At 44.8% G+C, this 15,426-nt stretch overlaps 2 protein-coding genes across 2 annotated transcripts; one reads left to right on the top strand and one right to left on the bottom strand.

Annotated features, from left to right (window-relative positions):
* The first annotated feature begins 3,453 nt into the window (after positions 1 to 3,453).
* LOC123039062 (lysine-specific demethylase JMJ25) lies at positions 3,454 to 10,675 on the top strand. Its single transcript, XM_044462367.1, has 16 exons — positions 3,454 to 3,730; positions 4,292 to 4,450; positions 5,604 to 5,759; positions 5,858 to 5,988; positions 6,387 to 6,486; positions 6,610 to 6,742; positions 6,814 to 6,877; positions 6,954 to 7,713; positions 8,371 to 8,703; positions 8,930 to 9,146; positions 9,218 to 9,606; positions 9,695 to 9,767; positions 9,860 to 9,945; positions 10,014 to 10,133; positions 10,226 to 10,290; positions 10,373 to 10,675. The coding sequence occupies exons 1-16, from the start codon at positions 3,527 to 3,529 to the stop codon at positions 10,479 to 10,481; spliced, it is 3,099 nt and encodes a 1,032-aa protein (XP_044318302.1). The 5' UTR covers positions 3,454 to 3,526; the 3' UTR covers positions 10,482 to 10,675.
* A 1,344-nt stretch (positions 10,676 to 12,019) lies between these two features.
* Positions 12,020 to 14,670, bottom strand: LOC123039073 (probable flavin-containing monooxygenase 1). The gene is made up of 5 exons (XM_044462375.1): positions 14,230 to 14,670; positions 13,343 to 13,580; positions 13,075 to 13,250; positions 12,635 to 12,987; positions 12,020 to 12,544 (listed from the first exon to the last, which is right to left on the bottom strand). The coding sequence occupies exons 1-5, from the start codon at positions 14,668 to 14,670 to the stop codon at positions 12,193 to 12,195; spliced, it is 1,560 nt and encodes a 519-aa protein (XP_044318310.1). The 3' UTR covers positions 12,020 to 12,192.
* Between the last annotated feature and the right edge of the window lie 756 nt (positions 14,671 to 15,426).

Here is a 15,426-nt window from a genome sequence, read left to right as displayed (position 1 = left end):
GAAGCGTGTGGAGGCGAGAGCCTCATGGCCTGTTGATACGGCGCATAATTGCAACCCTCCAATTCATGTAAGTTTGTGGATTGTGTTCTCAGTTGTCTAAGTTGTTATAGACGCGGATAGTGTGCAAAATGGTGGAATGGAAAGACCGATATTATGACAGTGTGTGAGAGATATATAGTGATACTGAATTGCTAGCTGCTTGCCGATGGGAAGCTAGTATTGATAGAGCATTCAGCTGGGGGCTCACGCTCACGCAAGTACATGGAGGAATTCGAGACGTCCGACATAAGTTTACTACTCCCTCCACTTAAATGAATAAGGCGCACACACATTTCAAAATCCAACTTTGACCATCAATTTAACAGCCGGGGGTATTCCTCCTTTTCGTAAAAAAATCAATTTAACAAACCAAATGTGGGTTATACCTAATAAAAGTTATACCGTTGAGCTCATATTTGAGAAAAAGTTAGTACTGCCTTCGTGCGGAAATACTTATCGCTAAAATGGATGTATCTAAACATATTTCAGTTCTAGATACATCCGTTCGAGTGACAAGAATTTCCGGACGAAGGGAGTAGTATAATTTTCAAGTCACATAAGTTGCACTCTGAGAAAGGATAAAATAAGCAGGCTTGATCTCTCCCTACTCCACGTTAAAGAATTCTGATTTAGCCAATTCCCCTGCTGAATGCTTGTGTTTCGTACTTTCATTTAAGTTGCCTCTTTCTTCATAAAAATAAGTGTACTGTCTTTTGTGTTCCACATATCACATTTGATTTGATCTCTGTGGGGCAGAATAAATAGTGTATGTTTTACATGTGGGTTGATGCACAGAAGTCATTTTCTGCACGTCTTTATTCCTACAAGCTTTACTATTATAACTTGATAGCATGTGGAATTTTGGATAATTGCAGCGCCTCACCCCGCTCCACTCCATGCCAGCCCCATAGTCATGTTATTGAACATTGGAGAGAAACCGAACACCACATTTCACTTGAATTAGAAACACCAAAGGTTTGGGATTATGCTCATGACGACTATGTCCATCATGTATTGTGTCCAAAGCAGATGGTATGTGTTCATATGTAATGGTGGTGCAGTAATGGATGAAGCTCTATTGAACAGGAAAGTTAAGCTTTAATCTATGGTATGTTTCTGTGTATTTTCTTTTACAAATGTGCTACTTCTCTTCTTTTAGATTGTTGGATAGTACAATGATGTGGTCGACGTTTATTACCAGCTTATAAGTTCATTGTGACTCTGGTTTTGTGCTAATGTAGTACCGATATAAGTCACTTCTTCTAGAAATCAAAGAGAATTAAATATAAGTTTCTGCTACTGCATGATACCTCCAAACGTTACACACAAAGCTTGATAAGTGCACTGAAGAGAAACATTTTCTTGATGAAGTTGTTCCGGGTTGTAACTTTTGTAGGCATAAACAAAATCTGGACACTTTGGTTTAGCGGTGGAGTTGTTTCATACCATTGTAATTTATAGTGGTTTTGAAAAAACAAAGTTGCATGTGCTGGATAATTCTGCATGTGTGTATTTTCTTGTAAATTCTATGCCTTTCTTTTTTGCTCTTTTAGGAAAATCATACGATGATTTTGATGATGCTTTTATAAGTAAAAAACAGATTATATCCTTCAAATCCATTCATTTTATGTGGTGTCTTTGTGTGGGTTTCGAAGGCAAAGAGTTGTGTGGTACACATGATGAGACCGAATGCTGCCATATGTTTTTAATTGAAGTCCCTAAAGCTTCTTAGGGTCTCTTTGATTCACATGATTATCTGATTATCAAAATACGGGATTAAGAAAAACCTAGGTACCATATAATTGTGTTTTACCTATCCTTGTTAAGCCTAAAAACTTGGATAGTCTCTCTTCAGTTCTCTCTCCCCCTCATTTTAGGCATATGTAACAATTTTAACAGATGAAATCATAACTAGAGGTCTGAGAGGATGGATTTTTTCTCCAATAGAGTACAAAGAATACTTCAGAAAAAGGTCCTTGGGCTTCATATCCATAGAAAATCCTATGGAACTCTTGAGAACCGAAGGATCCCTGTATATATCTAACTATGTAGTAATTGATATATTGTTCTTTTGAGAGACATTCCAAAATGGAGTACAAAGAATCCTTCGGGAAAATATCAAACCATCTCCATAGGGAAAAGATCCTTAAGATTCGTATCCTTGAAAAATCGAATGAATCGAAGGAACCCTACCTAACTTTGTTTATCAATTGTTCTTATAAGAGACGTCATACATATGTAGGTCATTAGATTGTTTATTAGCACATTGCTAGAGAATCTTAAAATGGTGTCCTCATATTGTTAGATATGCTAAAGAAGTGAATAATTGTGTATCAGCACATTGCCAAAATCTTGATTCTTTTGCTTTTAGTTTTATGCACTCATGGTACGGGGAAGAACTAAATCAACCAATTTGCAGGGTCAATATTCATTGTTTCATGATTTTACATTCTACTAAGCGAAAATTCCCAAGATAATGACTTTTATTCTCATTCACGATGTTTGCCAGCTAAGGAAGCAATTTGCGGTGCACCATACTTAGCTTCATCGACAATGAAGTTGCACACAAAATTTCTGTTGTCGTACAAGAATTAATTACATGTATTAAGAAATAATGAGATATTTATGTTTTTTTGGCTTTGTGCATAGCTTGCCATGTTAAAGTGTTTTCTTAATTTTTAGTATTTTTTAATGCGATCAAAATACCTTTGTATGCATGTTAATTCTGACATATCTTTGTAATATTAGTCGAGACGTGCATTTGCACGTACAAGCTTACTAGTATGCATAAGGAGCTGTAACCGGCTTTGGAATAAATTGGAACCAGCCGCGGCTGTGCAACTCGCCGAAGGCGAGCGAGGCATTTTTTCTGCAACCGGTGAACTTTTTGCGGGAGCGTGTCGATTTTGCTCGGAGCGACCACGCGCTTTTTTCCCTTGGATCCATTTGGGTGACCCTTTTTGCTGTAACTGGCGATGATTTTTGCTGTGACCCACGGCTGTTTTTACTAGAAACAGACACCTGCCCCATGATGAAGACGACAGGGGCACGATGTGCTGCGACCAGCACCCACCAGTGCTGGAGGCGATGCATGGGCTTGCCACCGCAGGGCCGGGGAGCTGCCTCGCCAATGAGGCGTGTTTCCCAGTGCTACGAGTAGCCTAGGGTGGTTTGTTTCTACGGCGAGCGGGAGATAGATGCGCGTTGTAGCAGATGTTGGCTGGAATTGAGACGAAGGGGAGGCAGACGACGAAAAGGGGAACAGGATCTGATGGCTGTAGGAAGTTTAATCATGCGCTCGCGCGGTGACCGGCCCAAATTTGGGCCTAGCGCTGCCCATTCCAAAATACAAACACTCGCCGCCCCGCTCCTCCAAAAAGCCCCCCCCCCCCCCCCCCCCCCCCCCCCCCGCGTCTCTCGCATCTCTCGCGAACTCTCGCATCTCTCCGCTGCGCCGGAACGCAAACCGCACCCTCCGACGCAGGGGATGGACGTAGAAGGAGGAGGAGGAGGAGGAGGGTCCCGAGCGGCGAAACGACGGGGAAGGAGGAGGATCCCGAGCGACGACCGGGGCTTCACGTCGGCGGTGAGGCCCTGCGACGAAGGGCGCGGCATAGCGGCCGGGAACAGGCCGCAGAGGAACAGGAGGACGGCGCCGGACACCTACCGCGAGCCCAGCTCCGACGATGAGGTGGGGATGTCTCCTTAATTCTTACTTGCGTTGTGCTTGTGCGCCACTTCGTGGTTAACGCGCGCGGCGATCGATCGCTCCGTCTTCGAGGGTTTAGGATTTGCTTGTGGCGGAACCCATCGCACTATCTTATTCCATTTCATAATTCTCTTCCGGTCCTTCCCGTTGCCGTTCCTATTTTTTGCGATCGGGCGACGAAGTTTAGCTGATCTGCGATTCATCTCCCTTTCTATTCAGTATTTGTTTCTGGACAGGTGTTTTGGTTTGGGTTAGATGATATAGATCTCACCATCTTGGTGCACGGAAATTGCAGGGATGACCATCTAGGGTTCTACTAGTGTGATACGTTATATCGATTTGCCTTTATATCTGGGCTGAAGATCGTTGTCTTCTTGCCACCTTTTGCAAATATTTGGTGATGCTTCTCATTTTGGTCTAATATAGACGCTGTGATTTTCGTTTAGGATGAGCTTAGGTTGACTAATTTCATTGTATTTTTTAGTACACAGCACTACTGCAGTGCACACTTTGGTTGTCTAATTTTGTATGTTGCACTTATAGGATGGTGAGGAACCTGTGAATAATCGAGTTGTTCAGCCACTGAACAAACCCAAGAGAAGTGATGCGGGGAAAAAGAGGGGGCCCAGAAATAAGAAATCAGATCAAGATGGCAGCAAGGTCCACTCCCCGGATGGGCAAAACCATGGTGGAGACAATTCGGTAAATTACTTCACATATGTTTCAAATTTTATTTCTGCAATGGTTTTATGGACATTTTATAAGAGTATTTAACCAAAAACTACCACAATTCACGGAACCGTGACGAAAAACTACCACTTTACGATTTTGTCCTGAAAACTACCACTTTTTTCCTAATCCGTGGCAAAAAACTACCAAGTCGCGAAATCGCTCGCTTTGCCTGGGTTAAACGCGAATCTGACCGCTTGGGCCCACGAACCAGGTGCCACCCTGGCCATCCTTCGCGCCGGAGACGCACCCGCACGCGCGCGCCCGCTCCCACCTCGCCGTCGTCGTGCCCACCAAGCTTCTGGGGCCGGCCACTGCCGTGTGGCCGCCAGCGCCGCGCTGCTGCTCCCGCCCGCGGGCGAGCGCGGCGGGGCCAGGCGCGTGGCCACGGGCGCGCGGCCAGGGGCGCGGCGAGGCCAGACGGCCAGGGGCGCACGGCCAGGGGCGCGGCCATGGGCACCACCAGGGGCGCGGCGGGGCCAGGTGCGCCCGTGGGCAGGGAGCGGGGCGCCCGCGGGCGAGCGCGCCAGGGCCAGGCGCGCGGCCAGGGGCGCAGCGAGGCCAGACGGCCATGGGCACGGCCAGGCGCGCGGCCACGGGCGCGCGGCCAGGGGCGCGGCCAGGGGCGCGGCGAGGCCAGACGATGGCGAGGGGCGGCCACGAGCGCCGCGGGTGCGCGCGTGCGGGTGTGGCTCGGAGCACGAGCTCCGGCGCGCGGCCACGGAGTAGAGGGGAAGCAGCGGGCGCTGACGATGGTGACGGGGAGCTGCACGAGGTGGTCGTGGACGCGGCGAAGTGCGGGCGAGAGGGTCACCGGAGTGCACGCGAGGTGTTCGAGGAAATGCCAGAGAGAGGAGGAGGAGGAGGAAGAAGAAGATTGATGCTGACAGGTGGGCCCATCCTGTCAGAAATGCGTTTAGAAGAGGCCAAGCGAGCGATTTCGCGACTTGGTAGTTTTTTGCCACGGATTAGCGAGAAAGTGGTAGTTTTCGGGACAAAATCATAAAGTGGTAGTTTTTCGTCACGGTTCCGTGAATTGTGGTAGTTTTTGATTAAATACTCCATTTTATAATTAACAAGACAAAATTTTGACCTTCCTCAGCTATTTCTTTATTTTGTTTTGCAGACTAGTGATGATGATGATTTCAAGCCTGCAAAGAAACGGCGAAGAAGAGATGAAGCAAAGTGGAAGGGTTCCACCGCAAAAAGGTTGAAGGAAGAGGAAGAAGAATATAAGGTCACATCCTCCAAGAATAAAGTTTCTCATGAAAGATATAATAAGGCAAGCTACTCATTATCTGGCATAAGTTGTTTACGGAATGACTTTACGTAGTATTTATTTTCGTGAGTCTAATGACCTCTGTTGTTTCAACCATCTAGAATGGGAAGAAGATGTTGACCGGGGAAAATGCTCGAATGTGCCACCAGTGCCAGAGAAATGACAAGAAGAAGGTGGTCTGGTGTAAGTCATGCAATAACAAGCGATACTGTGGGAAATGCATCAAGAGATGGTGCGTGCATGTGTGGATATGTCTCCATATTGATTTCTGTTAATGGAAGTGCCAACCATTTACTGCTTTCTTCTGTAGTCCAAATTATATACACCTTTTGGTTAATCTGTAATTTTATCGAGCTAATACTGAAATCAACGCGGACATATGTGGACGCGGCGGAAATGTCCGCCTGCATCTCTATATTGCATGCACCGTTGCTTTTGTGGTATACAAATGTGTGTACCAGTATCTCACAATTTCGATGTTTATAATTAATACTGTTTTTCCTATCTATCATGGCACAACCGAAACTTTGAAATCTTCCCTTCAAATATTTTTATTCCATTGGTGACTCACAGAAAACAGTGGCTGTTGGTCTGATGTATTTCATAACGCTGCTGTTTTTGGGCGTGTAGGTATCCCAATTTGACAGAAGATGAATTAGCTGCAAAATGTCCGTACTGTCGCAAGAACTGTAATTGCAAGGCATGCTTACGAATGATAGGGGTTGAAGAGGTTTGCACTTGGCACATACGCTCTTCTTCACAGTATCTTGTTTCATGTTGATTTTGATTGTGTTCAAATGATTCTCTTCTGCTTTATCCCTCTCAATGATTTGTTTCATTTTTTATGAACCAGCCTCAACAAAAGGAAATTTCTGAAGAAAATCAAATTAGTTATGCATGCCATATCATGCGCTTGTTGCTTCCTTGGCTAGGAGAGCTGCAAAAGGAGCAGATGGAAGAGAAGAAATTAGAGGCTCGTATACTAGGTATGGTGTTCTAGGGCACAACAAGATAGAATTCAATGTTCATGTAGATTTTCATCTGGTTTTGTTTACAGGAGTTTCGATGGATGAAATGAAGTTGGAACAGATCAAGTGTGGTCCTGCTGAGCGTATCTATTGGTTAGGATGTTTCCATATTAACTTTCAACATGTGACTGTAGAAAGCATCTGATCCTGTTTCATTCCTCTACTGCAGTAACAGGTGTAGAACTTCTATATTCGATTTTCATAGAAGCTGCAAGCATTGTCTCTATGACCTGTGCCTCATCTGCTGCCGGGAGCTTCGCAATGGTGAGATCCCCGGAGGAGAAGAGGTGGAGAATGTGCAGTATGAGAACAGAGGAGAGGACTATATTTTCGGCAATAATTTTCATTCAAATGGTGAGAATCAAAGGGACTCTTTGAGGAGGAAGATGGACTCCCCTACTGGTGGTAGCAAATCTTGCTCTCTGCTACTATGGAGTGCAAATAGTGATGGTGGCATACCTTGCCCACCAAAGGAAATGGGGGGCTGTGGTGGTTCTGACTTGGACCTCAAATGCATGTTTCCGGAGAAAATGCATGCTGACTTACAAGAGAGAGCTGACAAACTTGTGAGGAGTGAAATATTTGAAAAAACAACATTTAGTAGAAGTGACCAGTGTCCTTGTTTTGATCATTCGGGCACGGTAAGAACTGACATAAAGACAGTACGGAAGGCTGCAGATAGGAAGGGCTCAAGTGATAACTATCTATATTGTCCAGTTGCCACTGGTCTCGGTGATGATGACCTAATTCACTTCCAGATGCATTGGGCAAAGGGTGAGCCAGTTGTTGTCTCTGATGTTCTTCAATCAACCTCTGGTGTTAGTTGGGCACCGATGGTTATGTGGCGGGCATTGCGTGAAAGAGCCAAGGGCAAGGCAGAAGATGAGAAGTTTGATGTGAGGGTAGTAGATTGCCTTGATTGGTGTGAGGTACCGAACTCTATCCACATTTTTATTGGATGTCATAATTGTCGATTTCTTTGATTTATTTTTAGTGGTAAGCAGTGATTGTGCCTTACTCTTGCCATATTTAGATGATGACAGTTGTTTTGCACTCTCGTGTGCTTGCTCTGCTTGCACGTCAGAAGTTCAAGCAGAAATACTCATGTCAAAACTTCAAGCAGAAATACTTATGATGATACTTTAGTGATTACTTATAAAATTACAGAACTAATTACATATATGTACTATGTTCCAGAAGAAATGGTAAATTATGTTTTCCATTTTATAAGGATCATTTTGGTACAGGGGTTTAATCCAGCAATTAGTACTAGAAAAATGACCGTGGTTCCCACACTGTATTATTTGTCAGGAGAGTGAATAGTTAACAAGCCATCAATTTTACATGCATATATCTTATATTTATTTTGAAAGAAAAGTGCACAAAATGTTGGCCTTATATTTTAAATTGGAAGGGGTACTAGTTTTATGGAATTTTATTGATTCATCAGTGAACTGAATTCCCCATTTTGAATAATGATGTTTACCAGAAAAGGCTTTCGCCACACTTTATATGTGAGTCCCTTTGAATTTCGAAAATTTTGGTTTAATATGTAGGCGCTTATTGTGCTATGTTTGATGTTGCAGGGGTCACTTAAAATCAGCGATTTCTTTAAGGGATATAAAAATGGCAGAAGTCATCGCGGGCCTCACTGGCCTGAGATGCTTAAGTTGAAGGACTGGCCTCCTTCTAGTACGTTTGACAAGAGATTGCCTCGCCATTGTGCTGAATTTATCAGCGCGTTGCCATTTCCTGAGTACACCGATCCAAGATCTGGTCCACTAAATCTTTCGGTTAAGCTTCCTGCTGGTGTCATGAAACCAGATCTTGGGCCGAAAAGTTACATTGCTTATGGATTTTCCGAAGAGTTAGGCCGGGGTGACTCAGTGACCAAGCTTCATTGTGACGTTTCTGATGCGGTATGTTGTTATTTTTATAACAATAGAGTTTTTTTATTAGTTTGCCTCGGATATGGTTAAACTTTTGCCATGAAATGCTGGTCTCTACCTTGACGATCTGCATGCCACTTTGGTTATCTTGATTTCCTAGCAAATTTCCCTGTGCTCTCTCGCTGATCGTTGCATAGTTGTTTTCTTATTTGTCTGTTGCTCTGGTTTAACTGTAACAGATGTCTAATTTAACCAGGTAAATATCCAAACACACACTGACGAAGTGCCATGTGAGACATATGATCTTTGTCGGATTAAAAAAGTCCAGGAAAACATGAGAAAGCAAGATCTTCAGGAACTGCGTGGGGATTTGAATTCATGCACTGAGCTTAGGGCACAGCCCTCTGTTGATGGATCTTACGAAGCCGCGATGACTTCATGTAGTATGGAAAGTTATAAAAATAGTTCTAATGGTACGTATCACTACTTGTTTTGGGGAAATTGATTTTAGGTTTTTCTCTCATGTCATATTTGTGTCTTGCAGGTTTGCACATAAATGCTCCACGTCGCGATGCTACAGATGACGTTAATGATAAAGTGTCACCTCATAAATCTGTTACCAAATCCGATGAGATCCGCAACGGAACTCGTTTGTACTATCAACGTCGCGCTAACAGAAAGGTGCATCAAGATAAAGCCAGTGATCCTCCTATTCCTGGTAAATCTGATGAGATTGGCAAAGGAATTCGTAGAAAGGTGCATCGAAATAAAGCTATTGATCCTCCCAAGCCAGTTCCTGAGAAGACAGAGAAAGATAAAACTGGTGGTGCTTTGTGGGATATATTCCGAAGAGAGGATTCAGAGAAATTACAAAAATATCTACGGAACCATGCCTCGGAGTTTCGCCACATCCACTGCAATCCTGTGAATCAGGTATTTTAAAAGAATCTGTTCCATTCATAGAAGTTACATTTTGTAGTTTTCTTATCCTACATAACATATTATGTTATATATTGTGCAGGTTATCCACCCAATTCATGATCAGACATTCTATCTGACAGAAAAACATAAGAAGAAGCTCAAGAAAGAATATGGTTAGTAAACCTTAGGTGTTAAATCTTCCTAAACACAGTGTGCCTCATTACTTGTGATGTCGTTTCCTTATGTGTTGGCTTGCCTGCTTTAGGTGTTGAGCCATGGACATTTGAGCAGAAGCTTGGGGACGCAGTTCTCATTCCTGCCGGGTGTCCTCACCAAGTCAGGAATTTGAAGGTATGAAACCTCACTCTCTTTTGAATTTAGCACGGTGCTCAAGACTGTACCCATTTCCTCCTGTGCAGTCTTGCACCAAGGTTGCGATGGACTTTGTTTCCCCCGAAAATGTGGGTGAGTGTGTTAAGCTGACGGACGAGTTCAGGGCACTTCCATCTTCCCACAAGGCTAAAGAAGATAAGCTTGAGGTTAGCAGCATATGTTCTCGAAAATCACGCTTACTATATTGTATTCGAGGAAAATTGATGACTGGTCTGAAGTTGGTTTTGGTTATTTATAGATCAAGAAGATGGCTTTGTATGCGTTTCTCGATGTTCTCGAATTCTTGGGACGTCACGTGGAAGGGTAAGATACGCTAGCCGTAATATTTTGTTTGTCACCGAGCTTTCAGTCGATGTGTTAATTTGGTTTGTGATGTATGGATCAGGTCAAAGAGCGGGGATGCGCAGCCCAACCAGTCCAGCGATGGTACTGCAGAGGAAAAGCCTAAAAGAAGGGGTACCCGCGCAAGAGGTGGCTCAGGGTCTCGGAGGTGACTGGTTTGTCGTCAGACTGCTCTCTGGGGCTGTGACTGAAACCATTCGAGCTCCTAGTTCAGCTAGGCATCGTTGGTCCGAGTGTCTACTTTGTTTGTAACAAGTGAGTAGATACGGGTAAACAATTGACAAGTTGACTGCACGTGCCGTTGGAGTTTCTTTCACTTAGATTTCAGCTGTGCTGTTGATATTCAGAGATGCGATTTATGGTTGTTTCAGACTTGAAATGATGCCTTATTTAATTCCGTGTGCTAACTATGTGATCACCAATCCTCACAACTTGTTGAATTTGCATAGCAAAGCAGTAGGAGCCTCTCGTAACAAGTCTGATGCTTACTACTTCCTCTGTAAAGAAATAAGAACCCTCATGCATAATTTAGCAATAAGACTGTACAATCATTGATAAGACGGATCTATCTTATGCTATGTGTGTCAATTAGAGCAGATAAACATATCATACAATGGATTATCTGTGTTATCTCAAACAATTAATTGTTTGCAAGCTCTGAAACTGGTGGGGCGATTAACAATCAATATATTTCTCATAGCTGCATAGCAGCAGGAGAACCCCCACGGCACAGGGGAAGTACTACAAGAGTTGAGTTTTCAGATTACAGAAGAATCACAGGTTCAGGGATTCTAAGTAGGGGACCCAGGCCCCAGGATGCCTCCCCATCCATGGTATTTCAGTCTAAAAGACCAAAACCTAAGATCAGCAGTAGCAGAACTGCTGATCGCCGGCCTGTTCCCACGGAAAACGACGCCGTGGCGATGATTCCAGATGGTCCACAGGAGCAGCAGGCGCACTGTGTCCCAGTGCAAGGGCAGGCGGCCGGACCTCCAAGATCCCGACATCCGTTGTTTCAGAGGACCTGCTGCAGAGCTCGCAGCTGTCCTCATGCCGGATATGTTTCCTGAGCAGGTTCGCCTTTGAGTGGACGCGGTCCGGGGCCACAAGCCACCCGAACAGCCGCACTCCGGGCGGCACGGCGGCCTGCCAGATAGACTCCTGTACAGGACAACGCTCGCCTGTGAAGGTAAGCAGTTTGTACACCTGAGGAGGAAATAGCTTTGCCGTCCATAGACTTGATGAAGGAGCGGTCATCATCCACACCGGCTGTCAGGTTGGGCAAGCAGCTGGGGAGCATGGTCAGCTCTTGGCCGGCCACGGCCGAAAGGCGAGGAGCAAGGTGGCCAGGGATCCCATCCCGGCACACAGAAGCAGCTGTGGCAGCAGCTTCAGAAACATGGGAGAAAAGTGTCTGTTGAGTGGGCCGGCCTCCGCGCACCAGCTATCAACCCAGAATGCTGTCCGAGCACCGTCTCCGGGTGCGAACGCAAGATAGGTCGCGGTAGAGAGGGAGCAGGGTCGTGAGCGCCTTCCAAACGGCCGACGCGAGGGAGCGCTTGTCGTCCACGTTGTGTGGTATTCTCGCCAGAACCACACCGCCCAGGCCGAGCTCTGCGGCTGGTGTAGTCGATGTAGAAGTTTAACAAGCAGGCCGGCATTGTTGGTTACCAGGTCGCGCACCCCAAGACCAGTAGTGATTTTTTAACAGGGAACATTCTACATTATATAAGATTTATTTAGATAGGGAACATAAATGAGTACATGGTATCGCAAAGTGAGTACTGAATGTGAACCGTGCAAGAATCTGAACAAGGTAGGACGTGTACATAACTGCGATGAAAATGCAAACACAACACATTCTTATTTGGGGTGGAGGTTGACATAATCACCAGGACCATAAACCTCGGACAACTCCGCGAAAAAGCCTTTCTTCCTTCTAGGATTGCACCCCATATCCTTGCATAGTTGGTCGTTGTACCAAATGTTAAGGATACCAATGCAGGACCTACGGAAGTAGACACGAGAATAGCGCTTCATGAATTTATCCCACTCAAGGACATCCCTTTGCATTGCTTGAACAGATGGTAATCTGAAGCCACCATCCATGAAGTGTGTTAGCCACTTGACCCGAAGTTCTGTTGTGTACAGGTTTGCTAAGCTCTCTGAATACCCGATGACTGCGAGCTGCGGAATCTTAGGATGGATGCATTCCCTAATTACCAAAGAAACGTGCAAACCATTATAAATCCGAAACTCGTAATTGATAAATATATAGAGGGAAAGGTTAATGTGATAAACAAACCTATACAGAGGCACAGTTGTTGATGTTGACCCAACAACAATCTTCTGGAAGTATTCTGATGTGAACATATCCTTGATCTTCCGATCCCCCTTGAATCCAGTTCCAAAGATCACTATATCGCTTTTTGTCGGTGAAGATTCACCTTCAAGAAGCACACCTTCCTTGCAAAAGCTAAAGGTCTTGGACTTCTTCAGAATAATGCTACCTTCCTCCAGTCTCTTGTAGTGATCTTTAGGTGTGATGGCAATCAAGCATGTCACCAATGCCTCGAAAAGGCTATGGTCAGGTACCATGTCATACTTCTTCATTGGAATGGAGTAGTAGCTCTCAGCGAACTTTGAAAATATCCACCGCTGCTCATAGACAACATCTAAGAATTTAGTTGAAATAAAAATGCATAGATTGAATTCAAATAAGAGTAACATGTTCAGTTGCACTACCAATGGAGTCAAGGTGATGGCCAAGAGGCTCAGGAGGAAACCTTCACCGGGCTTGTGAATAAGGAGTTCAGAGAAGCGATTCAGATACAACTTTGATATGTGGACACCCCAAGCATAGTAGTCGGGTATGATCCAATGCTTTGTTCGGACTATCATCGTACACGGTTGCTCCGTGCCTACGGTAGCGAGAAGTACATTAAAATTCATAAGAGAACATAAATCGATGTTTAGTTAAGGAAATGAAAAGGCTTAATTTGCGCATTCGTACCATTCACTTCTGCACATTCAGCAGCAATGTCGAGTGCTGATTTTAGGTACCCAACTACGGTTACACGCTTGCCCGCGATCATCTCCTTAGCTTTCATACTGCCCATTTTGGAGTAGTCCATTGAGTGGATCACCTTCCCGTCAAATGCTTCTGGACCTCTTCCGGTGGGGAACTCGGGTATGTTGGGCACCCCACTGAACCTCCCAATGCAAAGGACCACAAAATCTACAATGTGTGTCTAGAGAAGAGAAAATGTAAGGGAACAGTGTAAATCTAATAATCCTTTTTGTACTATATATACTAGGGTGGGTCACATAATAACCGTATTATACTCGAAAACCAAGAATCTAAATTAATTCCGTATATGATTGATGTTCAGAGAGTTTGGATCTAAAACTATATTGTCTAATATGTAATCACCTGTAAACGTACGCTTGAAGTTTGCCTTGAATGTTGAATTCTGTGATGTTTAAATAGTGCCAGGTGGCATGCTGCATGCTACTTAGTATTTGTTTTTGTTGGACTCACTATTTTAGATTGTGTGGTAGATTGTCATTTTCAAGCCGATCTAGTTGTACGTCATCATCAAATCTAAAATCGCACAAAATAACCTTGTTATTTCTCATCTAGTAGATGAGAATTAGCAACTCTGAGTTCCTCTGAAATAATAATAATGTGCAAACTCTAAATCTAGAAACACGGAAAATTACCATTACCATGATTTCTGACATGCAACTATCTAGCAGCTACCGTGAAGAACCAACAATTAGTATCGTATAAGCCGAGAACTTTGCGATAAGCCGAGAACTGAATATTTCAAGATCTCTACCTACATTAGCCAAATTCTTACCTCGACATCACTCAAGAAAAGAAAAAGAAAATCTTACCTCGACGTGGTCATCGCCATTGGCCACCTTGAGTCGCCACTCGCCAGAGCCAGAGCCGAACGCCTCGCCGCTCCCGCCCCACTCCTCCCACACGGCCAGCTTCTCCTCGCTGACGCCAACGTACTCCATCCCGAGCACCCGGAGGCCGAACCTGACGCAGTCGAGCACGCCGAAGTGGCGCGCGTAGGCGTCGAGGTAGTGCATGACCTGGCGGTGGTCCGGGAAGACCTCCGTCACGGACTCCGGCCACGGGAAGTCGGAGTACTGGTACATGGGCCGCGGCGTCTGCAGCGCGGTGCACTCCGGCGGGCGCGCCCACACGCCGCCCAGGACGGTGTCGGCCTCGAACACGACCGGCCGGCAGCCGCGCTCCAGCAGGTGCTTGCACGCCGCCAGGCCGCTCACGCCGGCGCCGACGATGGCTACGCGCTTTGTTTCCATCGATTCTCTTGGTCCGTAGACGAGCAAGAAGAAGGGAGACTGGCTGAGGGCGGTGTGTGGGTTTTTGATAGGCGAGGTGGGGTACTTATAGGTGGCCAGAGACAGAGAGCACGTCTTACTACTCGCTGACTAATATTTTTTATATATATATAGATGTCATCTCACCAGCTGGGGCGGTTGTCGATAAGTTGCAGAAAACCTCATTATATGTTATCTATGCTATTTTAGGAGATGCCCATCACTGCATGTTATGCCGGCGTCCAACGTCCGAATTAATTTATCAGAGGCTCATCTCTGCATGTTATTTTGTTTATACGCGCGCCCAAAGTCCAAACTTCTGGCGGCTAAGCTCTGGCTAAGCAAAAGGCCGGATAAGTAAATAGCATGCATCTCACCGGGTGACCAGTAACATCGAAACAAATAGGGAAAAATTTGAAGAAAAAAAAAACAAATTGAGACAAAAATTGTTGAATGTTTTGTCTCAACATGCAAAATTTTGTGGTGAAAGAACATTCGCGGAGGTCTGACAAAGAAAACAAAAACGATGTTCCAAGAAGGACAACTTTTTAAAGCATTTTGAGACATTGGTTTTGTTTTTTTTTACGTTTTTTCATCACAATACTCTGCAAGTTGGTAAAACATTCAACAAATTTTCTCACAAAATAATCAAAAATTTCCTCTTTTCTAAAATTTACTTTTCATCCCAGGTGCATATGCACCTGGGAACATAACAACACTTCCGCATCTCACACCATC

Source organism: Triticum aestivum, chromosome 1A, assembly GCF_018294505.1.
Source record: "Triticum aestivum cultivar Chinese Spring chromosome 1A, IWGSC CS RefSeq v2.1, whole genome shotgun sequence".
In the NCBI taxonomy this organism is placed as follows: Eukaryota; Viridiplantae; Streptophyta; class Magnoliopsida; order Poales; family Poaceae; genus Triticum; species Triticum aestivum.
The sequence above is the reverse complement of the archived record's forward strand: the minus strand, read 5'-3'. Positions and strand labels throughout refer to the sequence as shown.